Source organism: Podarcis melisellensis (genome assembly GCF_964234715.1).
Source record: "Podarcis melisellensis genome assembly, chromosome: 1".
In the NCBI taxonomy this organism is placed as follows: domain Eukaryota; kingdom Metazoa; phylum Chordata; class Lepidosauria; order Squamata; family Lacertidae; genus Podarcis; species Podarcis melisellensis.
Window position 1 is genome coordinate 56,668,366 of NC_138528.1, and position 23,716 is coordinate 56,692,081.

General features: G+C 38.7%; 1 protein-coding gene across 5 annotated transcripts in view; it reads right to left on the reverse strand.

Moving 5' to 3' along the window:
* The window catches only part of CAPRIN1 (cell cycle associated protein 1), a 31,188-nt gene that overhangs the window by 1,958 nt on the left and 5,514 nt on the right, over positions 1-23,716 (reverse strand). For 2 of the 5 annotated variants that reach the window (XM_081891534.1, XM_081891533.1), the window contains exons 3-18: positions 15,727-15,789; positions 15,293-15,379; positions 13,605-13,843; positions 13,408-13,490; positions 10,495-10,629; positions 9,490-9,542; positions 9,319-9,405; positions 6,671-6,826; positions 6,005-6,113; positions 5,512-5,573; positions 4,716-4,826; positions 4,290-4,439; positions 3,932-4,085; positions 3,247-3,441; positions 2,291-2,391; positions 447-510 (exon numbers count right to left, since the gene is read on the reverse strand). In XM_081891534.1, the coding sequence (XP_081747660.1) occupies positions 447-510; positions 2,291-2,391; positions 3,247-3,441; positions 3,932-4,085; positions 4,290-4,439; positions 4,716-4,826; positions 5,512-5,573; positions 6,005-6,113; positions 6,671-6,826; positions 9,319-9,405; positions 9,490-9,542; positions 10,495-10,629; positions 13,408-13,490; positions 13,605-13,843; positions 15,293-15,379; positions 15,727-15,789 (1,849 nt within the window). The remainder of the gene's footprint in view (positions 1-446; positions 511-2,290; positions 2,392-3,246; positions 3,442-3,931; positions 4,086-4,289; positions 4,440-4,715; positions 4,827-5,511; positions 5,574-6,004; positions 6,114-6,670; positions 6,827-9,318; positions 9,406-9,489; positions 9,543-10,494; positions 10,630-13,407; positions 13,491-13,604; positions 13,844-15,292; positions 15,380-15,726; positions 15,790-23,716) is intronic. The other 3 variants (XM_081891537.1, XM_081891536.1, XM_081891535.1) reach the window with 3 other exon arrangements.

The following is a 23,716-nucleotide window of genomic DNA, read 5'->3' on the forward strand; positions in this document are numbered from 1 at the left end:
TTACATGCGAAACTGAGTACGTCTTTTTCAAGAGATTCCACCTGGATACAAGAATACAGCATCTTATGTAGCTGAAAATAGAATTTCTGAACAGGCTACAAATAATGCAAGATCTTTATTGAAATCCAAGTAGCAATAGCAAAATACAAAAGCAGACACTATTGGAGCTTGCCAAACATTTTACACAGCAGAATTACACACCTCACAATTGGGTAAGCTTACATTTTCAACAGTTGCTTGGGCAAGGAATAAATAGCAACCTAGTAGCCTTAAATAAAAGCCGAGAAAGGAAGTTTAACAATATACAGTTCAAAAATCAAATTCATGAACAACTTTCAACAAATGTCTACAACAGTTAAACACATGGGAACTGAAACAGCTGAAAGTCTGCAACTCCTAAGAACCTCTCTACAGATTCAATCAGAGATTCACCACTTGAATATTACCTCGAGGGGCTCCCCGAGGACCACTTTGTCCAGAGCCACGCTTGAAATTCTGTTGATATCCATCCTAGAAAAAGAGATGACCAAACAGAAGTGCAAGTAGTTTCATTAAAATGGTTTTAAAAGTTTGTCATTTCAGTACTTTATTTCAGGGTGTACCGTATTTTTCGCTCTATAAGACGCACCTAGTTTTAGAGGAGAACAAGAAAAAAAATATTCTTTCCCTCTCTGCGCAGTGCCTCTTCAGCGAAGTGGCAGGCGAAGCGGAGCCCCTTCCACTTTGCTTAAGGGGCGCTGCGCAGAGAGGGAAAGCTGCACAGCACCTCTCCAGCGAAGCGAAGCCAGGAGAGCAAGAGGGGTCGGTGCACACTGATCCCTCTTGCTCTCCTGACTTCAGCGAAAGCTGCACAGCCTGCATTCGCTCCATAAGATGCACACACATTTCCCCTTACTTTTTAGGAGGGGAGTGCGTCTTATAGAGTGAAAAATATGGTGATTTTTTGGAAGTCCCTGTCCAGGATTCAAATGGGCATATGTGCTATTTCAGTCACACCCTTAAAAGCCATTTCAGAAGACTGTGGGACAAGGGGATGCAGCTAAAAGAGAAAGCCATTAGCACCCTTCCCTTCTTGTGCACACATAGAAATGCTTTCTGTTCACACATGGGGCAGATGGAATTCTGACCCCAAGGAATCAAAACCCAGAAAATGACAGGCTGGAATTTGAACACAATATTGTAATGTCCCTAAGAACAGAGTTCTAGTCAATCTAGAACAAGAGACTTGCAATGTTGTTCAGGAGGGGTGGCGGGGGGAGAACACAAGAATTTGGAGTGGTGAAAGAATACCTTTTTTCTCAACTTCCACCCATCCCTGGTGATCCTATGTTGTTCCATACAGAACTCGGCAGCTGCCCACCCCAACCCACAGTATTTTATAGCTATTATTTGAGGCAGGAGAAGAGAAGCACAGGCATCTTTTTTCATTTCCTTCCTCCTGAGAAAGCCACCACTTCGCTTAGGGAGAAGAGTTGGGCTTTTTAACCGCACAGCACTCATTCCCTCCCAACTTGAACCCTCTGCAGCTCCAGGGTACTTACTATATGCCGCCAGGGGCTTGAGTAGGCCAACTTTCTATCTCTGTCTGCCCTGTCCCTCCCTTCAAATGACACACTTTCTGTTTCTCAACTCAACCAGAGGTATAACTGATAAGATTCTCAAAGGCTGCTGGACCTCTGGTTTTTTAGGCAACAGATGGGGAACCTTTGGCTCTCCGAATGCTGCTGAACTACAACTTCCATCAACCTCAGCAAACATGGCCATTGGGCTAGGCATGATGAGAATTGTAATCCAAAAACATTTAAAGGACCAAAGCTCCCCCAGACCTGCTCTAGACCCTCCTCTCTCTTGGCCATTAGCAGTTCAACTTCACAGATTGCTGTCAGTTATTTTGGGGTGGCTCAAGTTAACAAACTGCCTTATAATTGGCAGTATACTTCTATACTTCTACATACTTGAGCTATGTAGAAACTTCTCCCTTATTCTTTGGTGAGCTCATTTTGCTTCTCAATTGATAAGCCCCCTCACCTAGTAACGTCCGGACTAAATGGAGTATGATGACAAATGGATGCAGTCGAATAAAGCAGACTAGGAGGCAGAAAGTATATAGACAGGCCTATTTGTACCCAATGGGAAAACTGTTAACCAAGAATTTTTAAAAGTAGATTTTATCTTTAGGTTAAAAATCAATCCAAATATTAATTTCTTATGCAATGAAACTTTTATTAAAATATGCATTTTCTCAAGCATTATAAACTAAGGAACTCTTTCCACTGTCCCATCAACTTACCCGCTGGTAGGTGGAATAGTCGCGAGGAGCACTGAATTGTGCCTGTGTGTAACCACTATTTGGAGTGTTGGAAAATGAAGGGCGGTAGCCATCATAACCTCCTAAAAATCAGAGGAGAAAACTAATTGAAAAGTATTGCATACCTTATAAAGGATATATGTATATATTCAGAATAAAACAATACTCAATTTAAGGAAAAAAGTATTTTGTATTAAAGAAAGCAATCCAAAGGTCATCTAAGAGATTGAGAGAGAAAACACACTGGAAGGAAAAATTTCAAGCTGGTAAGCTTTCAGTATAGACATTGTAGTTGTAGTCCAATATCATCTTGGGACCCAAGGTTAAAAAGCACAATGACATGCTTTTACAATGTAATAATGTGCAGCAGAAAAATACAGTATGCGTCACACCTAACCCTTCCTGATACAAAGTAAGTGGATACACGTTTAAACTGCACCTGGGCTCCTGGGCACTATTCATTGTCTTCAGTTTTGTTCAAGACTTCACATTGTGTGTAATATATATTTAGCAATGTCATTATTTAAAGTGATTTAATAAATGCAGGCACCAAAATAAAGAATCCCACCAAATGCCATAGTCTGAATAAATGAAAGACTTGCTTTTGTAAGCCAAGGAAGTAACAAGCCCTGAAAAAGATGCAGCCATTTAGCAGGTTACAAAAATGGAAAGTCAGTTTCATACTACACCATGTTACGTTTCCAGTCAAACAACTCCATTGTTAGTTCATATTCATAGCTTGCTGTCATGTAATTTTTACTTAATACCATATGCACTAATATTATAGCAGAGCAAAAGCGGCAGCAAGCTTACCACTCTGTAGTATATTAAATTTTAAAAAAAAATCAAAGCATGCCACTACAATGCTTAAGCTTCTGGACAGTTTGCATTTCTGGAAAACATTCAGAATTAGTCTCAAAAGGTTTTTAAGTTTTTACCTCTAAACCCATTGGCTGGTCCCCTGTATCCATTCATTAAGCCTCGAGTGCCGCGTGATCCACCACGAGACACTCCTCGGCTGTTATAATAAGGCTGATTGTTACGTGGGAACCCAGTATTCTGTTGTGGAGGCTGCTGGTGGTTACCTGCCACTTGATGGGACTGGTCCGGGGAACCATGGTAGGTGCCAACCACTAAAATGAAGAGAGAGAAGAAAGAAGTGCAAAAAGCTTGAATTTACTTATAATTCCAGTTTCCTAAAGACTCAAATAATATCAAGCTAACTCACCAATGAACTTTGCTTAAGAGCCACCAAGTACGACAGTAAATGTTTACCTACCTAAAGAAAGATTGTTTGCAGAATTAAATTGAACATTACAGTCTAAATACCCTGATCACTGAGAATGTTCTCTGGGTGTCCTTTGGCATAACCACACAGATTTAATTTGATAGTGCTTAACATTTGGGAGGTGAATTTTTATTTCATGTAGTGCATAAATGTACCAAACTGCACTTTTCTCCTAAGTCCCTACAAATACTATTAAACTTCCTTCCACCTCACCATGCATGCTTGAAATGCTACTTCAACAGCATCAATCAAGATATGCTTTGTTTGGTCTACGTTATCTTGAAATCTTATCTTTTCAGAATGAAGCATTTAAGTTCTATCTTTCACAAGTTTACCTGTCTGAAGCTGCTGTTCTTGCTGAAGTTCCGATTGCTCTACTTGGTGAGGCTGATTGGAGAAAGGCTGGCTGTAACTGGTCTGGTACTGATTTTGTTGCTTTAAAGTTTCTGGCTCATTGACAGGAGGAACAGGTGCATTCATGTTAAATACCTATATGAGAAGTAAATGAGAACCAAAGAGATTCAATATTCTGAATAAATTGATAAATTACCAAATACACCTTGCAACTTTTAGAAAGTTAAATGTCTTGGAAATTACTACTACTGTCCACGGTACAATTAACCATTATGTAATCAAGATGCTGACTTCCAAATGTTTTGCAGTCTATAATAAATATGATTGTTTAGTACTTACTGTCTGCATGGACTGGAATGGAGCTGCATTAACATTGATTCCGCTGCTATGCAAAGGTTTGCTAGAGGCAGCCTGAAATACCTGAGGCTGGGATGCAGCTGGAAGAGGCGATGATGTTGGTGTCTGATCTGCACTTAAGGTTATTGAAGCCTGCCAAATAAATTTCAATCTGATGTTAGCAAGCCATGAATCAACTTCGTGTGATATCATATTATAAAAGCATAGGTAACTGATGGCCAAGCGTTCCCAAGACAAGGATAAGCTAAGATCCCTACTTATCTAACACTTATTTATCATGCTCTATGTCTTTGAGATATGGACCTAAGCATTGTCCCTCTACACTACACCCATATACATGAAGTTCTGGAGCAGGTTACACTGAATCAGTAATGTCCCTCCTCCCCTTGCCAAGCAAAATGAACTTGCCTGAATCTGGTCAATTGATTCTTTCTGAGGCCGTTGTTCTGTTGAATGAGAAGGCTGATACATGGGCTGGGATGCTGTATATCCCTCACTTGTGGAAGAAACCAAGGGGACCTGTCAAAGTTTTAAAATTAAGCAGATACTCCTGCCAGGGCCTCTGGGTAAATTTCTTGCTATTAATCTCATATGGTTTTACTGACATCTGCACTAACAACATTCTTTTGCTCAGTTTAAAAATTACCTTTAGATTACCTTTAGTATTCATTTCTCCCAGTAAACAATTACAAGTTTTGCCAAAAGTTTTATTTTGCAAGTTTCCATCACAGCCAGATGAAAAAACAACATTTTGCTAAAATTTTGCCACATTTTAGTATTTGTAGAATAGATGTTCATACACCTGTGTGCAGGCTAATACTAATTTCAAAATACTTGGGCCTATGATAAGGACTTTCACATGATGGGGGCAGGAATAGGCCTCAGACATTCCTGACAACACGCAAATTAAAAGCTTCTTATGAGCTAGGTGAACTGAGCTTACAATACACACATTATTCATCAGATATGGATGTTTCTTTTAATTCCCTGCGGATTGGGAAGAAAACACAGATAGGCAAAACATTCATATGGGGACTCCTGAGGACAAATCCAAGGCCCAAATTTGTAGTAACAGGAATCTGCCATACAGAGCACCAAAAGATTGGTGCCTCTCACTTGCCTATGCCGACTGGCAGCAGCTCTCCAGGGTTTGGGGGGAACAGAGAGGAAATTCAGCCAATAGTTGTCCAGGTACAGTTCTTACCTGTGTGGCTTCAGGTTGGACAGGAACCTGGGTGGACTGCGCAAGCCTCGATTCAGTATGAACTGGAAATACAGTAATATTACCCATAATAAAATAGCATGTTAGATGTTATCTGAACTACTATTTGTTTAATATAAGCTTATATATTTCTGTTGTAGAATACTGCATTGAAATTAAACATATTAGTTTTCCACATAAAACCTAACAGCTCCAAGCCCAGCCTCGGATTGTATCCAATTTTTTATTAATCAACTACTTGCTCTTTGTTCAGTATTTACAAGCCTGGCATCAAACAGACTTCATCAGAATAAAAAAAGTAGTTCACATCATACTAGCCTCACTTGAAAACCTGTAAGATGACAAATGTTTCTACCAATCAACTCCCTTGACAATATTTAAACAATGCACATTTCTAGATTTAGATTTCTGAATTTAGTACTTCCAACTATGCCAAAATCTTACTCCAACTAGATATTAATTTGATTTTACCAACCTGGAGGGCAAACCATCTGGGGTATATCCAAGTTTTGTGCTGCATTCATAGGCTGAGCTGAAACAATAGCAGGGTCGAGTGCCTGATTCTCAAATTCCAACATGGAGTCCTAGATAATTAAGACAAGATTCAAGCAAGCTACACAAGAAACAGAATCCCTTCAAAAGTACCATATATACCCGAGTATAAGCCAACTTTTTCAGCACATTTTTTATGCTGAAAAAGCCTGCCTTGGCTTATACTTGAGTGAGGCGGACGGCGGTGGCAGAGGGACGAGCAACCCGAAAGGAGCCCTTTCTCGCCACTGGTCCCGCCACCTCTCACAAGGGCAGGCACAGGAGCTGCGGTTGGGAGAGGCAAAGCAATGTGCCTTTTGGGCTGCTTATTCTTCCTCCGCCGCTGCCGCCACCACCAGGTTTGTGGTGTGGTGAACCAGCTTATACTCGAGTCAATAAGTTTTCCCAGTTTTTTTGTGCTAAAATTAGGTGCCTTGGCTTATATTCGGGTCGGCTTATACTCGAGTATATACGGTAACCAGCAAGCCAGCCAGGGCTGACCTCTCTGAATTAAATGAATGCAAGTGAAATGTGCCCAATTTCAACTGGACTGTAATTCCAGAGAATCCCTTTTGACCAAATCCAACTATGAATAAGGAAAACAACATACCTGCATGAAGTTGTAGGGGCCTTGCATTTGTGCCATAAGGTCCTGTACTCGTTGTCTCCTAACAAGAGGATCTGCTTGAGCCACAGCAGTAAGCGTATGGGCATCTGGAACTGGAGGAGATGTAGCCTGTGGCTGTTGCTGGAGCGAATTTACCACCTACATCAGAGATGGCCAACACGGAGAGTCAGTCTGTCAGTTTCAGCTACCGGCCCACTATTATTATCACAACCGCTAAACTGGATGTGCAAAATATGATATGTAAAAGAATGCATTTCCTGCAAAGGAAAGCATTTTCTTTTAAAAATGAGTATCATAACTTAGTATCGCTGCTTGTTCAGCTTCACTAAAGATAGAGAAGTGAAAGTTGGCTGTAGTGAAAGTCGAGGGCACTAACATCTGACAATCCACCACTGAAACCCCTTTATTGTCTGCATCTATGTTGCTCACATGCTTTCGATGCTGATTGGTAATATAATGAATAATGTTAATTTTAATCCAGACTGACAAATAATCTAATGGGTTCCGCTTGTGTTCAAGAATCTTTATCAAACATTCCCACGCATCAGTTATTCAGCAGGAATATGAGGAAAACTGGTTCTGATGTTGTACAAAGTATATAAATGCAATTCTTTCCTCTGCAAGAATATATGTTGCAAGATCAAAGCAAAAAGGAAAATGTATCAACAGAGTTAATTTGTGTTCCTTGAAAATATGTAAAATGTGCCCATGCGTTTTGCAACTGCGTGCATGCATGCTGCTTTTAGAATGCAATTGCATTTTGACATTTGAGGCACCGAATAGATGTAAGGCAAGGCTTGAAGTTCAGTTGTGCTTTGAATTATTTCCATTCTTCAAGAGAGATTTCAAAGTTCTTTTTGCCTTTTGCAGACTCAGGAAATACTGGACTAGAGATATTTTATTTTAAGGAACTTTATAGTACAAATGCCTGGGGAGAAAATGGAAGGTGAAACTTGAGCGGTGTTACTAATAAATAAAGTTGTTTCCACAGGAAACAGGTGTTCGTGTGTATACGTTGCTCAAAGTATATCTACAATTAGCCCTATAGCATCTAAAGCAGTGATAGGGAATTTCTGATTCTCCAGATGTTGTCCCAGCAAACCCAGCCAGCATCGCCCACAGTCTGGGACAAAGGAAGGCATAGTCCAGCAACAGCTGGAGAGCCAAAGGACAGTCAACCCTGCTCTGATTAAACACTTGTGGTGCCACATGTTAGAGGCATTAAGGCAAGCAATGCAGCTTTAAATAGTCAAGGAAACATCAGCATTATCCAATACCTTCAAATTTTATAAGATTGAACAAAATAGAGTGGACTTCAAAACCTGGTTATCCCAGAACCAACATTTAAAGTCACACCATGGCTGAATATGCACTGATAATATTGCTGTAGTAATGTAACTTGTACATATAGTTCATTGCACTTTTTATTCTATTTAAATTTAGCTCTTCTTTGTCTACTAATGCAGACATTTGGGGCTAGGTTTCCTGCCAAAAGGTGTTCTTCTAGTGCTAGAAAGTTCTGAGTGTTTCACTGAGCAGGCAGAATCCATATGTGAAACTGCAGAGACCATGAAGAATTAAAATAGCTTTAATATTCTTATTATCCAGAATTTCAAGTGTAACATTTTTATCTCAGGACCAGGAGAAACACACACACACACACACACACACACAGTTACTGTTACAATCTTAGGTAACAATACTTTTTTTTTAAAAAAAACTATTGCATTTGATAACTATCAACATTTATCACAGATAGCCTTGCAACTACAAATGTTAAATGCTTGTGGCTTTTAATGGTATATTGAAATTCCACATAAAATGCTGCATCCTGGCTTTAAGGTAGATGAACAAAATGTTACAAAGTCTACTTCAGATAGTCAACTGACAGGTGCACCATCTCTTCAAAGGCTGAAGACAACTGTGGACAAAGCTGTAAAAATTACAATTAGTTTATATTCTAAAGTTAGAGTGAACCAATGTTTTAGAGAGTTCTACCATTCTGAAAACATCTGTTCTCCCTAATGGATGGATTCATTCCAATTTGTTAATGGAAACTATCTTAGGACAGACATCATGCTGTAATTAAGTCTTCCAATACCACCAATACAAAGACTCCTGGAATATAAATATGAATCTCAATTACACTATTTTACATATGGGGAGGTTTAGTGACTGTAGGAGGAAATTCTAAAGTACCACTAGAGCGTTTAATAACAGATATAGGCTTGGATCCCCTTCCTGCTCACTTCAACCCCCTGCTCAATCTAAAAAACTACTTCTAAGTCTCAGATTCTACAGAACAGTGTCAGAAGTAGCACTGAGAGCTACAGAGGAAGTGGGATACTGGCAGAAATAAGAGGAGGGAACTTGTATAAACACCTTTGTATCTGAGCCATTTTCTTCTAACTTGTCAGTCTACTTTTAGTTGTGTACTAGCTTATGAAATGTGATTTAGTTTACATACTGAATATTCAAAATTAACTGTGGGCAATAGCTAGCACTGACAAGGGGACTACCAGCTCAATCATGCTAAAAGACCACAATTCTCTTTAGATTTACAGCTGCATTCAAGCTATGAGGGAATGAAAACAGATTGTAATGTTACCTAAACATTCAGAACACCTTACCTCAACAGTTTCAACTGTCCACTCATCTACCTGTTCCTTCTCACTACTGCTGAACTGAGTCTCTGCCATGAACTGTCTGTTTACATACTAAAATAAAAGTGAGAGAGTACAACAGTAAGACAGTAGCATTCATTTTTAAAAGGTGCCTACAATCTTTCCACTGTTTAGTACCTCTGTTGATTCAACTTCACTGGGTTCAGTGTATTCTTCCGTTGGTTCTGGCTCTAAGAGGAAAATACATGATTTTAGGTAATGCTATACTGAAACATAATACATAACATTTAGTTTACCGTTACCTTACAATTTTAATTTACTATTAACAATTTTAGTAGAGATACATTCATACATGAAACCACTTTTTTCAGTGTTCTGAGCTTATATTTAGTGCTTTTGTTTTTGCTATTTATTTTGGGTTTTTTTTATTTTGAGAGTTTTCCAGTTAATTTGTTTTTATGACTGTGTGGATCCCAGTTCAGCTACTGATTGATTGATTGTGTCACTGCAGAAATGGATAAAAGCCCCCCATCTAAACAATGACTATCATCAGTGCAGGTAAGGAAAAAATAATAATTTTAATTTTTATCATCTACAATACTGTTTTATTTATTTTATAGTACAGTATGTTGTAATAGCTTTCATTTGATGGATCAACTGTCTCGTAAGATAGTAAAATTCATGTTAAATTGCTGTTTTAGGGGTTGTTTTTGAAAGTCTGGAACGGATTAATCCGTTTTGCATTACTTGTTATGGAAAGCGCGCCTTGGTTCTGGAACTCTTTGGTTTTGGAACAGACTTCCGGACGTTTGAGAACCAAGGTACCACTGTAGTTAATTTTAAGTTCTTAAGAATTTAGTATGTATACAAGACGAAGGTTGGTCATAATAAGCACCCTGTAAAGGAAACATACCCACACTACAAACTTTATCTGGTTTAGAGAACTACAGGCTGTTTGGGAAAAGCTACAGAAAGTTTTTTTAAGTCAGTTTAAGTTTGTAGGATAGATATAACCAGTTACACAAGATTCTAGTTTTGTTTTCCATGGCCGGCTCCAATAAAATAGTAAAGGTTTCAGTAAGCCTATAAATCTACTGAAGTTGCATTTCTATGCACATTAACTTGGAAATAAAACACATTAACAAGCCTAGGTTTAGGCTCCAAATATATATTTTTAGTTACCAGTTTCTGCAACAGCGTCTTCAACTGTAGGTGCAGGCACCGTCTCCTCTTCGTCACATAATCCGTTCTGCTGGTTGTGAGTGTCAAAGTAACTTGTTTGAAGAATACGTTCAATAACTTCTCTTAGGGCTTTATCTGTTATAAAAACACAGATGTTTTTAAAACTGTTTCACCCACTAAATACCTGAGCATTTTAATTTTAACGAATTATTTTATTATTATAACACTAACAAAGGGCATTGCAATTTAATACCTTGTACTACCCACAGCACAATGATCTATTTTGCAAATTTCTGCATTGTTTATTTTTAAATAAGGACTTATTTAAGATGAAAGTCATTGTATGTAAATCCAAATTCTTCAAGAATAAATTTGTGTATCAATGGATGATGCACACACAATTCAACAAATTAGAATTTTGGCTCTTCAGTGTTTCTGAAAGTTAAAAACTATCCAAAGCCTACATGCAGGAATAAGAACTCCTGACTTGTTAACTTTCACTAACATGAAAGTGGCACATGATAGAATAAAAACGAGAATTACTTGTCTAAAGGCAATATCCAATGTTACTCTTACCCACTGAAATCAATGGCTCCGAGTAACGTAAGTACATTGCTTTCAATGGGCCTACTCAAAGTATGTCTTGGTCAGGTATTATCCTAAGTTGCCATGCCACATATTAAAATGGGCAAGGACAAAAATAAATCATCTGAAGAGAGAAAAGGAAACAGAACCTCTACAGAAGAATGAGACCATTTTTCTGTGGTGTTAAATGGTGCAATTTGTTTGTCACTGAATCCACAGGTGTATGAAGTATAAGAAAAAAACTGATAGGCCAAGCTCAAGCTTAAATAGAGGAACTGAGTAGTCAGGACTAAACTAAGGTCTCAAGTAGGTAGAGGATCCCAGTAAATGTCTGTAATGAACAACATTTTGAGAAGGGTGTGAAGTTGTAGCACCATGCAAGACAACAGGTACTGATAGGTATTTGTATACTATTTTGACAGATAAAGCAAAACAGGATCAGCAGAGAAGAAACAGCATTTTTTGCAAAGAAAGGATATGGACAATGGACATAAACCTATAAGAACCTCTCAATAGAAAGGACTTTGATATGAAGTGATCACAAATTCTAAGGTATACACTTTACTGATGATCCTCTGAGTGAAGAGGAACACAGCAAACCTGCTCAAATATGTGGGAGGTAACTATTCGGTCTTGGTCAATCAGACCAACATGCAGTATGGACAGTTGTCTCCACTGAAATGCTACCTTGATGCTCGCCAAAAGCAAATTCAAAGCTCTGGGTGAAGTGACTAGATGTTGACACTTGAAAAGGACAAGAAGTATATGCCTAGCATTGATATAATCGTATCTTGAGTATGCTTTTGCAGGTGGGATAGGAAGGCACAGGGGCAAAAAATTATCAGTTGCATCTGAACAATCTTGACAATTCTGCCAAAAAATGCCATGGCATAGTAAGCTGTCTAGGGATCGAACAATCCCCTAGACATGATAGGCACCTATTGTGCATTTCCAAGGAACAGAAAAAGCTGTTGAGTTCATATTTCTAAGTTCCAGCCTTCCCCAAGGATTCAGTAGAAGCATGTATGAGTGATGCATCCCTGCAAAACTCTTAAGACATCTTATAAATAAAATGTAGACAGAGACAGCAATGCAGAAGTGTTTAGAAAGTTGTGTTCAAACCAACAACTGTTCAATTAATACCAAGTTGAATTTTCCCTTCTGGCAGACAGAAGGTTTAAGACACAAAAAGAAATACATTGTGACACAAAGCACTTCCCCCACTGAGACAACAAAAGGAGAGAGCTCCTTCAATGACAGGAAGCCATAGCATTCAGGAGAGCAGTTTCCATACACAGAGACAGTACCTCCAAATAACACTAAGTAGTAGTGTTCAGCAACCAGATGTACTGTGTATGTATGTCCTGTCTGAGAGCTATGCAGATCACTCATGAGACCTAGCATAGCAAAATTAGCAGGTCATCCTATAGGTGGCTTAATCTAAACACACACATCCTGGACTCAATTTTACATATGCACTGCAAATAAATATTATGGGAGATAAACTATGATCTCAACCACTAAACCAGTAACTGAAACATGAAAACTATTTAAATCTAGATTATTAAAATGACAAACAGCTTCAACACACAAGTTGTACCCTTTAAACAAAAATAGCTTAAATAAACTTTTAATGATAAAATTCCTCAGCAAATATGACTAAATATAGTGATTTAAATCCACTACTCTTGATTTGGTTCTTGATTACATACTTCCAAATATATCTTCTACCATAGCTTATTTCAGCCACTGTAACAGTTAATTATTTTGGAAATAATGTTCTCCACTCCTTTAACTGAACAATTCTTCAGAAGGCTCTAGATTTATATAATATACCAACTATGACTGTATACAGCAATCCCGTACCTTTTATGTATGACCACATTGCACTTAGGCATCTGTATGCTGTACATGGGAGATTTCATCAAACCATCTGAATCTAGTTTCTTTTAGTGTATTTGCTGCAAAATTTTGCTCCAGCTATCAGTTACTACTTGATAGGCCTGTGAAATTATCTGTTTTACTACATTAAATGAAACTTTGAAAGGCTTTTTTGCTAACCCAATTTCTGGAAAGCAAGTGTTGCTAAGCGGTCACAAAATACTGATGAACAAACGGAAACCAGCAATGGTTTTCATTAAGTGCTGAGTAAGGTAACATGATAATAGAATACAATCTGCTGTAAATTAGCATATTGTCAGCTATTCAGCTACTATATAACCACTGACACTGGAAATAGCATGTAACAGAATCATTGTGAATACTCTAAAAGCTTGGTATTTGAAGTGCTACTTTAGATCTAATGTTAAGAAAGATAAACATACTTACAAGTTGTTCCACATACAGGCTTTTCCTTCCCTTCCAGTAAGTCCCACAGATGAATCGATGCCTGTTCATACTGTTCACTCAACCTTCAACAAAAATATTAATGGAAGCATAAGATACCTCAAACCACCTATGTTGCAAAGGAGATTAATTGGATTGTTTCATTAACCATATCAGAATCATTCTGGCAATCACAATACCTCACATTCATGTCCCGTTCAGGTTCAACCAGCTTGTAAAATTCATCTAGTGTTGACAGTTCCGTCTCTGTTAATACCGGCACTCCATTTGTTCCTTGCTTTAGGTCATTTCGCACTTCATCGTCACCCAATTTGTCCAAAATAAACTGCAATTCAAGTACTGTTTTTAAACGTTTTTGCTCAGCTTCTTCTCTCATTAGTTGTTCTCGTCGAGCTGTCTTCTTTATTGTTTTTTGAATCTAGTAATAAAGTACACTAGGGTTAACAATTAACTGTCACCAGTTTAAACTGTTACCCTCTCTTCACTTATGAATGAACAAAAAGTAAAATATTCCGTTTTATCAGCATTTCAAATATTCTCAATGTTTCCCAGAAAGTTTTATGGAATGTGGACAAACAGGTATGCCAGCTGTCTTTCTTTACTTCCATTCTTCCCAGTCCATTGCTGAAGTCCTCCACTCCCCATCATCTGTGGTTTAACACCTTTCCAGAACTGTATCTCTGCCTCACATACTGCATTGCAGCATCATGCACTATCATCTAAAATAAGACTGAAGCATAATGGAACCAGACTGCTGGAACTTATCAAAAACGTCTTAAGAGATTCTAGAAAACCTGTTTTAATATCTGCATAATGTATGTGAAGACCACATAGGATCACAGACATTTTTAATCTTTCAACGTTTGCGATCTCAACAATAGAAGAAAAATCAACTTTTGACTCATGTTGTCCTCCTCTATTCCTTCTTTTCAGCAGAGCTATGCCCATTTACAACAACAACAACAACACCGGATTAAAGGAAAGGATTTATCATGATTTAAAAGTGGGAGTGCTTCTTTATTAGACTTCTTTTGTGCTCCTTCAAATGTAAGAAAAATCAGCCCAACACTGCTACTACATACATGAAAAATGGGGGGAGATTTTATCCACATCAACCATATTTTAGGAACATCATTCACAGGTACCACATTCATTTTGACCAACAGCACAATCCTAACTAACCATGCCTACTCAGAAGTCCTACTGAAATCAATAGGCCTACTCCCAAGTAAGTGGAATCAGGAGTGCAGTCTAAAACGTTAAACATGAACAAAGAAAAAAAATCTCCCTGTCCAGTTCACAAATCATGGTCAAACCATGGCTTGGGAACATGGTGAGTGCTCATTTTATTTCAACTTGCTAAAATGATTCCCTTTTCCACTTCCTGATTCACAGTACAGTGGTGCCTCGCAAGACGGAAAACCCGCTAGACGAAAGGGTTTTCCGTTTTGGAGGCGCTTCGCAAAACGAATTTCCCTATGGGCTTGCTTCGCAAGACGAAAATGTCTTGCGAGTTCCTGCGGGTTTTTTTCCCTCCCCCCCTTTTCCTAAGCCGCTTAACAGCTGATCCGCTGCTTAACAGCTGATCCGCTGATAAGCCGCTTAACAGCTGATCCGCTGATAAGCCGCTTAACAGCTGATCGCTAAAAGCCGCTAAACCGCTAATAGCGCTAATCCGCTAAGCTGTCAATGGGCTTGCTTCGCAAGACGAAAAAACCGCTATACGAAGAGCCTCACGGAACGGATTAATTTCGTCTTGCGAGGCACCACTGTAGTCAGTTTGCCATGACACATAAAGCAGTTTGTTGCCTCTATGCAGCCTGTGCCCTAAGTGTCGTCTGAACTGAACCATCAACTTTTTACTTACATCCTGGCTCAGGGCCATGAAACTCCTCTGCAGTTCCTTAGCAAATTCCAGGTTATTACTGACTTCTTGGTGCTTGGACACAGCATCCTGGGGGAAGGAGGAAAATTAATGTTGCCTCTTTTGAAGTTTGAAAACTTGGAAGACTTTCCCAACTTTAATCCTCAAAAAAGAAATCTACTGTATGCTAGTCTTTACTTTAGTGTATAGACTTTCCTCCTAGTTATTTGCATAGAATAGTTCCATATTTTCCCTAATGGCAGAGTGTGTATAGATATGGTTACAATGCACCTCCGCTGAATATAATAGAATATAATAATATAAAGTACTGTTATTATCCATGATAATGCAACAATTAGAACAGAATAAAAGAACAAGGACTAAAAGAAGCCAATCTCTTATGAAAAATCTTTCAATATGTCAGTCAAAACATTTACCAACTGGTCTTGGTTAAGGCGTTCTCCTTTGTTCATTCGATCCTGATAATCATCAAGTTTGCCCTGTAAAGAAAGAAAAAAGTTTCACAATATACCTCAAACAAATTTAAATGGAACTGACTGTTATATACTTTATAGAGCATAGAAGTCCAGTTTTCCATGTTCCATTGTTTAACAGGAGAAATCAAGTGAAATTATTCAAAGACAAAATATCACAAGAGTTTTCTGAGATTAGGTATTTATTTATGAACCACTAGAATACATCTGGTAAACAAACAGTACTAGGATGACATTTGTATTATTTCTTAAAATATAATATGCATTTTCCCAATTTAAAAAGAAAAACAGCTATACTGTAACCTTAAAGGGAGTAGACATGTACCGTAAGATCAAAGTTTAAATGTTTATCTGACCATGCAACATTGTATCGAACTGCTCAAATAAATGAGTTATTTATTAGCTGCTTTTCAGGGCCAGGATGTTATAAAGCAACATACAAAGAAAAGAAAGGCAACATAACAGGCAGTGTGAAGCAGATACATACTGAATTAAGCACCAAAGTTCTTTTATAGAAACGCAACAGAAAAGGATATGGTGCTATTCCAACATTAGTCCCATTAAAATCAATGGTGCTACTTAAGTAGCACTGAGTATGACTTAGCTGGATATTACCCTTAAGTTTTGAAGGAGTTACCGAATGCCAGAAATTAAAGAGACAAACAAATATTAACTGGAAGAAAATTCCACAACTGTGGGGCCACTACCAAGAATGCTCTGTATCATGTGTTCACCACCCTAGCAGGATACTCAAAAGCTGATAAAATTATTGACGTTATATAATTCAGGCTGCAATCCTACTCAAACATACCCAGGAGTAAGCCCCATTCCATTCAATGGTGTTAGCTTCTGGGTAGCCATGTGTAGGCTTGAGCTTACAGGCTTTATAGAATAGTTTAAGGAACACATTACATTTGTTTGTTTTAACTTGTTCCACAACTTTTTGAGGGTTTTTCTTCCGCTTTCCTTTTTTAGCAATTCTTTGCAATATCCAACTTGTCATACGCAAAGTAGACGCATTGAAATAAAGGTTACTAAAGTTGCTTACGTCCACAGATTTCAACGCGTCTTTGTCTGATATCACCCATCCTTCCCCACACAAACACACAGATTCCATATGCAACATTCACCACAGAGAACCTCAAGTATTGTACCTGCCCAGGGGAATATTATCACACAAAGCAGTTTTATGTAGGCTCCTTATAGGACCAGTTATATTAAAATTAATCATTTTGCTTTGAGTAAGAAATTTTGTCATCTAGTTCTTTTATATAGGGGAGTATACTGTAGAATCATGAGTTGCAGGAAGTATCAAAGGTCATCCTGTCCAACTCAGACAAAGCAAAAATCCATTACCATAACATTCCTGATAGGCAGCTAGCCAGCCTCTGCTTTTATCTTTAAGGAGAGTCCTGAGACTATAGTAATCTAAAATGTTCTTTCTATCATTTAGTCATATTTTATTTCTAATTTGATTCTAGTGGTATAGATTCTACTTCCTTGGAGTGACAGAGAAACAAATCTGCTGCATCCTTTATGTGAATGTCCTTCAAATATTTGCTTTTTGTATCACCTCTTAAACAGTCACTTGTTCACCCAATTTCTTCAACCATTCCTTCTATGACTTTGTGTCCAAACCCCTCAACTTATTCATCCCTCTTCTCTGGACATATTCCAGTTTGTCAATATCCTTCTTAAACTGCACTGCCCAATATCAGACTTAGTATTCCAGATGACATCTGATAAAGGCAAAATAGGGATACCACCATTTGCATTGTAAAACTGTTTTAGCCTTTCAAACAGCAGTTTTGTGCTGGTGACTCGTTTTTAGCTAGATCCTAATCCTAATCCACGTACCTTCATGGTGCTTGCCAGATGTTGAATTGTCCAACACCAATCATCTCTGACCACAGGACATGCTGATGGAAACTAGAGTCCCAACAACACTTGGGGGCATTACATTGGATATCCATAGAATCTTTTTATACGTACTATTGTTAAACTAGGTTCTACCTACCAAAATACATGAATTTTTTCACTGTTACCAAGGGTCAGCTCTAGAGTAGCTCTTCTTTTTGCCTGTTCTTCCATCTTCTGGAAGATCAATTTCTCAACCAAGTTTCATTCATTTAATAATCTGCCAGTTAATATTTATCCTCATTCCAAAACATTTTCAACTATTAACCTCCTTTCTTGAAATATCCAAATGGGCCTTACTAGTCCTGAATGACTCCTTCCAGTTTTGGTAAAACGGTGCTGTATCCTTTCACTAATGTAGGTTTGCCTATTTCAGAAAGTGAAAATCCAGACAGATTTATTTTTAGTGCAGAGCTTTTTTTAGTTTTGCCCAAAGTTGTGGCTGCAGTATTTTAGATGTGTCCAGACATTTGGCAACCCTAACTAATGAGAAGCCTCTTCCACTCATAGATCCCAGTCTTCAGATTCAGTAGAATAGCACTTGGTTAGAAAAGTAACTCAAAATCCAGAGGAATGAATCTGTTTGTGCAGACTTTTGTATAATAATTTGCAAAAGCTCATTCTCGGTACCTTTATGGTCTGCTGGTTTACACACAACTATTTGTGTGTCCTTATTCACTGCTTCTTGTGCCATATGCCAACTGTGATACATTGTGGCCCTAAACTGTACTTTTACCTCTTGCCTAGGAACTCACAAAACTCTGAATTTCCCTCTTATTAATGGATTTCCTCTCTGCAATTTCCGCTGCAAATTATTGTAGTTAAAAACAGTGTATCAGGCAATAAATTTCAATTGTCCATGGGAACTAATCAGCAAGATTACCAATTCAAATAATCTAAAAATGAATGTTCCGTGTGCCTTCCTTTCAGTGCTTTTTGTAGACTAATTGTTCTCAAGATGCAAGGTCTAGCCTTTCTGCAATCCAGGAGAAGTGAACATGTAATAAATTTTGGACTTCTGCTATCTCTCCTCCACCCCACCCCCCAAAGTGCCACACGGCAAATCTATTTGGAAACAGAAGAAAGTTTCAAAGGCAGTCTGGCACAGAGGGCCTGTTATTTAAAGAAAAATGCTTAACTTTCACCAGGCATGCTACAATAGCTCTTGGTATCTGAGCTGAAAATGTGTCAATAACCATAGTATACAAACCTGTTGTTTATGAAGACACTCCTGGTTTGTACTATTAACTGTACTCGGTGCTCATTCATGCCTAGACTGTGATTAAAGCCAGGATGAATTTGTAGGTGGGTAGGTAGGTACGGAGCAGGTAGACTATTTTGCTGCACCACATGTGTAATACAGCAAATGCATTATTTACAGAAGAGACTGGAGAAAGCATGCAAGCTTGCAGCAAGATCCCCTAATCGTGGTTGTAAAGTGAACATTTTACATCTGTATGAGGCCAATAACCTAGTACAGTGGTACCTCGGCTTACAGATGCTTCAGGTTACAGACTCCGCTAATCCATAAATAGTACCTCGGGTTAAGAACTTTGCTTCAGGATGAGAACAGAAATTGCGCAACGGCGGCGGGAGGCCCCATTAGCTAACGTAGTACCTCAGGTTAAAAACAGTTTCAGGTTAAGAATGGACCTCCAGAACGAATTAAATTCTTAACCCGAGGTACCACTGTACAGTGGAACCTTGGTTCTCAAACGGCTTAGTTGACAAACAAAAGGCAAAAACCCGGCAGTGTTTCGGTTTTTGAACATTTTTTCGGAAGCCGAACATCCAATGTGGCTGCCAGCTATTGTTTCCAGGGCGCCAGCCCCAATTGGAAGCTGTGCCTTGGTTTTTGAACGTTTCGGGAGTCGAATGGACTTACGAAGTGGATTAAGTTCAAAATCAAGGTTCCAGTGTAATGTAGTACAGGTGTACCTTGGTTTACAAACTCAATCCATTCTGGAAGTCCATTCTTAAACCAAAGCATTCTTAAACCAAGGCGTGCTTTCCCATAGCAGTGGGGGACTCAATTTACAAATAGAACACTCTCAAAGTGTTCTGCTTCCAAGGCAAAGTTCACAAACCAAAACACCTACTTCCAGGTTTGCAGTGTTCTTAATCCAAGTTGTTCATAAACTAAGCTGTTCTTAAACCAAGGTACCCCTGTAGATTTATTTAACTCTCCTACTACGTGTCCTATGAGTATACCTAGATGCTCCACTTTTAGAAGAATTTTAGGAACAACTATACAAATAAAATGATGAAGAATGCAGGGAGTCTCCCCCTCCTGCTGCGACCAGCTCCTCTTCCCCATGTCTCCTGGAACTTGCAGAGAAATGAAACTGGAAGAGCAGAGGGTGGCTGTGCGCAGGCGCAGCCTGATACTTCATGGGAAAGACCCTGGAGAGGAGGCACCTTAGTAGACACTAGGAATTTAGGGGTCTTTAGTCCTCGCAAGTACTTCATCAGGGCAAGACCTCCTAGAAAGAGTTGCTGAGACCACTAGGCCTGACCTGAGCTGTGGTTTGTTTCCTTGAATAAATATTTAACTGCACTGGCCTCAGGTGATTTATCATTTTTGTTGCTGACTCCAGCCTTGACAGCTGATTACACCCAATTCTCTCCTTTCCATTTGATTCCAGTGTTTAATGTCTGTAACAGGTGGATTAGGATCAACAAACCGAACCTTAATCCAAACAAGACAGAGGTGCTTCTGTTCAATAAATAAACTAATCTATGATAGGAATTCATCCTATTTGCATGGGGTTGCATTCCCATTGAAGTTTCAGGTATCTAGTCTAGGGTACTTCTTGATCCAGATTGCTGAGATGTCAGGTGTTGGCAGGCGTGCCTTAACAATCTTAGCTGGTGTGCCCATTCCTATAGGTGTCCAATGACACACACCTTAAATTATATCCAGATTTACTATTGCAATGCACTCTACATAGGCATGCTTCTGAAAAGTGTCCAGCAGCCTCAGTTGGTGCAGCGTGCAGCAGCCAGATTTTTAAGCACAGCTGGTTCATCCCACAGCTGGGATCATCTTGCTAAAATAGCTACACTGGCTTCCAAGTTATTTCTAGGCACAATTTGAAGTGCTGGTCATAACCTTTGCAGTGCTAAACAACTTAGAACAAGAATATTTGGTTGATAGCCTGTCCTTGTCCCCATTGTTCAGATCTTCTAGAGAGGCTTCATTGAATCACACCAGTTTCCAAGCTGTAGAAATGAGAAAGGGCATTCTGCTGCACCTAAAGTGTGTCATTCTCTCACTTCAAAAGCAGATACCTCACTCCCTTATCCCAGGCTTTGGTTTGTAAGATTATGTGTCTTAGGCTCTTGCTACTGTGTCTACTGTTAATATTTTATTTGCTCTTTTCTTACAGCTGCTAGTCTATTAATCCCAGTTGCTTGTATTTTTGCTAGTGCATTAGTATTATCTTTATTTTTGTATTTATTACCACCACCTTTGGTATAATTCATAGAAAGATGGGGGTAAAAATATTAATTATAAATGCACAATATAAAGCTTGAAAATGTTGCCTTTATACAACTGTTTACTACTCTCAAATCTTTCAACCAAAGAGTTCAACTGGAATCAAAGCTAAGTCATCAACGTAACTATCAAGGAGCAATTTTATATACAGAATAAATCAAGCATAAGAATATTAGTTTTAGGCACCAAATTAATTGGACATCACATGAGTGTTATCCAGGCATAAAGATGGATAAGAAGAGAAGCTTGCAATATATACTCAATTATACTCTATTTTCAATTTTATGCTACCATCTACTCACCGAATAGACCGAAGAGTTAAACAACCACTACAATTTAACTTTTATATTTTTCACTGAGCAACAGATTTTTTTAAAAAATGAAAAGCTATCTGGCACAACAATCTCCTTAAGAGTGAATACAATGTTCCAATAGGAAACAGCTTGCCTACATTTTTCACAGTGCAGTTTAACTTTGTGTGAAATAGTTCTCCAAAACATCCTTAGCTAGCTTTAACATTGAAAAGTTATTTTCACTTTCTATTCCAAATAAAGCCTTCTACTTCCTTCACATTAATTTTTACACCTTTAACAAATACTATCTTTTCACTTGACCCAATGCAATCAAAGACACCGAAAACTGCTGTGCTTACTTCTAAGTTCTATTAGCATGAATGCAACCTATTTAAATGAAAAGGAAATTATCAATTTTAACATAGAAATTTAAAATAAAATAAAGTCATACTTCGGGTTAAATGTGCTTCAGGTTGAGCGCTTTTGGGTTGTGCTCCGCGGCGACCCAGAAGCAACGGAACGCGTTACTTCTGGGTTTCACCGTTCGCACATACGCAAACAGTGAAATGACGTTACGTGCATGTGCGGAAGCTGCGAATCACGACCCACGCACACACGCAGTTGCGGGTTGCGTTCGCTTCTGGATGCGAACGGGGCTCCGGAACGGATCCCGTTCGTATCCAGAGATAGCACTGTATTTGCAACCTGCAAAGTATTTATTATCTGAATCAATAATTGTGGACCATATTTGATTACACAGCAGATAAAAAAGGTAATCCTTCCTACTTAATGATGATATTTGGAGCCAGATTTAGCAACAATTTAAAATCAGTACATCCATGTCTACCATGTTAGAAAATGGCAGAGCACTGTCCCAGTTTACGGGGATGGGGAGCATTACATACACAACAGCAAGATTGTGTGAACAAATGCAGTGTGTGGCTCCCCTCTCTGATTTAGATACAGGACCTATGGTGCGAAAATCCTGCTGCTTGGTGAGGAAGGATTTTATTCAGGTCCCACACCTATCCTTCCTTAATGTCAGATAACTTATGAAATTGTAAGCTATAAAAAGGGTTCTGTGTAGCCCTAGGTGATCTCCACATGTATTAAATTGAGGCGCTATTTATAGCTAATGCTAGAGTATATACTGTATCATTTTTTTTACATAATGGACACTATCCATGGAGCTAGTACACAGGTGTTAGAGACAGTGCTGGCACATGAGACGTATTCCATGAGTTCTTTGGTGGCAAGCTTCCATGTGCTTTCCTTCCACTATCTGTTTGGAGGTTAGACTAGAGAAGCTGCTCAAAAGAAGCTGACAAAATATGTATAGGTTTTGCTTAGGGCAGTCACAGGGTGAGCCACCAGACTAGGTACTGCACCCTTATAGGTTAATTATAAACACAAAAAGTAAGCTATTTATCTTTTATTTAAGTATAATTATCTATAATTTGTACCAGAATTTTCATCTGCAGTTGTGTTCTGTCAAGTTCTACCTGCGCTGGAGAAATGGGGCAGGTAGCCAAAGCTGGTAAAACACACCCCTAGCCACCAAGGCTATATATGTTTCCAGTGACAAAGCTGGGGTATACAACCCCATCCAGAAAAGGCAATTGGCCAGTTTCTTGGACATGGGATCCATTCATCCAGAGTCTTGCCAGGATTTAAGCTCAGCTTTATTTCCCTCATACATCTCAGTGTTTTTTAAAAAAACAATAATTTATTTAACTATTTATAATCTGCACTTTCATAAAGTATATCAAGTACTGCATTCAGGCACTGATCCAAAGCCTGCAAAGTCTCTCCAGGTTCAGATAAATGGAGCTGAGTGTCATCAGTATACTGATAACATCTTGCCACAAAACTCCTAATGACCACTCCCAACAGTTCTAGAGATATTAAATAGCACAGGGGTTAAAAATACAGCCCTGCAGCACCCCACAGTGCAAGTGCCAGAGCAGAAAAGCACTCTCCCAGGCTCTCTCTGGAGGTTATCAAAAGCTGCGCAGATCAAGAAACAGGAGTACAGCTGCACTCCGCTTGTCCCATTGTTGATAAAAGTCATCCATAAGGGGGACTGAGACTGACTTGGTATTATGGCCAGGCCTAAAGTCAGACTGAAATGGGTGTAGATCAAGGATTCCCAAGCATCATACAAGTGGTTTGGAGTGTCTGTAATAAAATTTAAGAATCACAAAACATCTAGCACAGCACATTA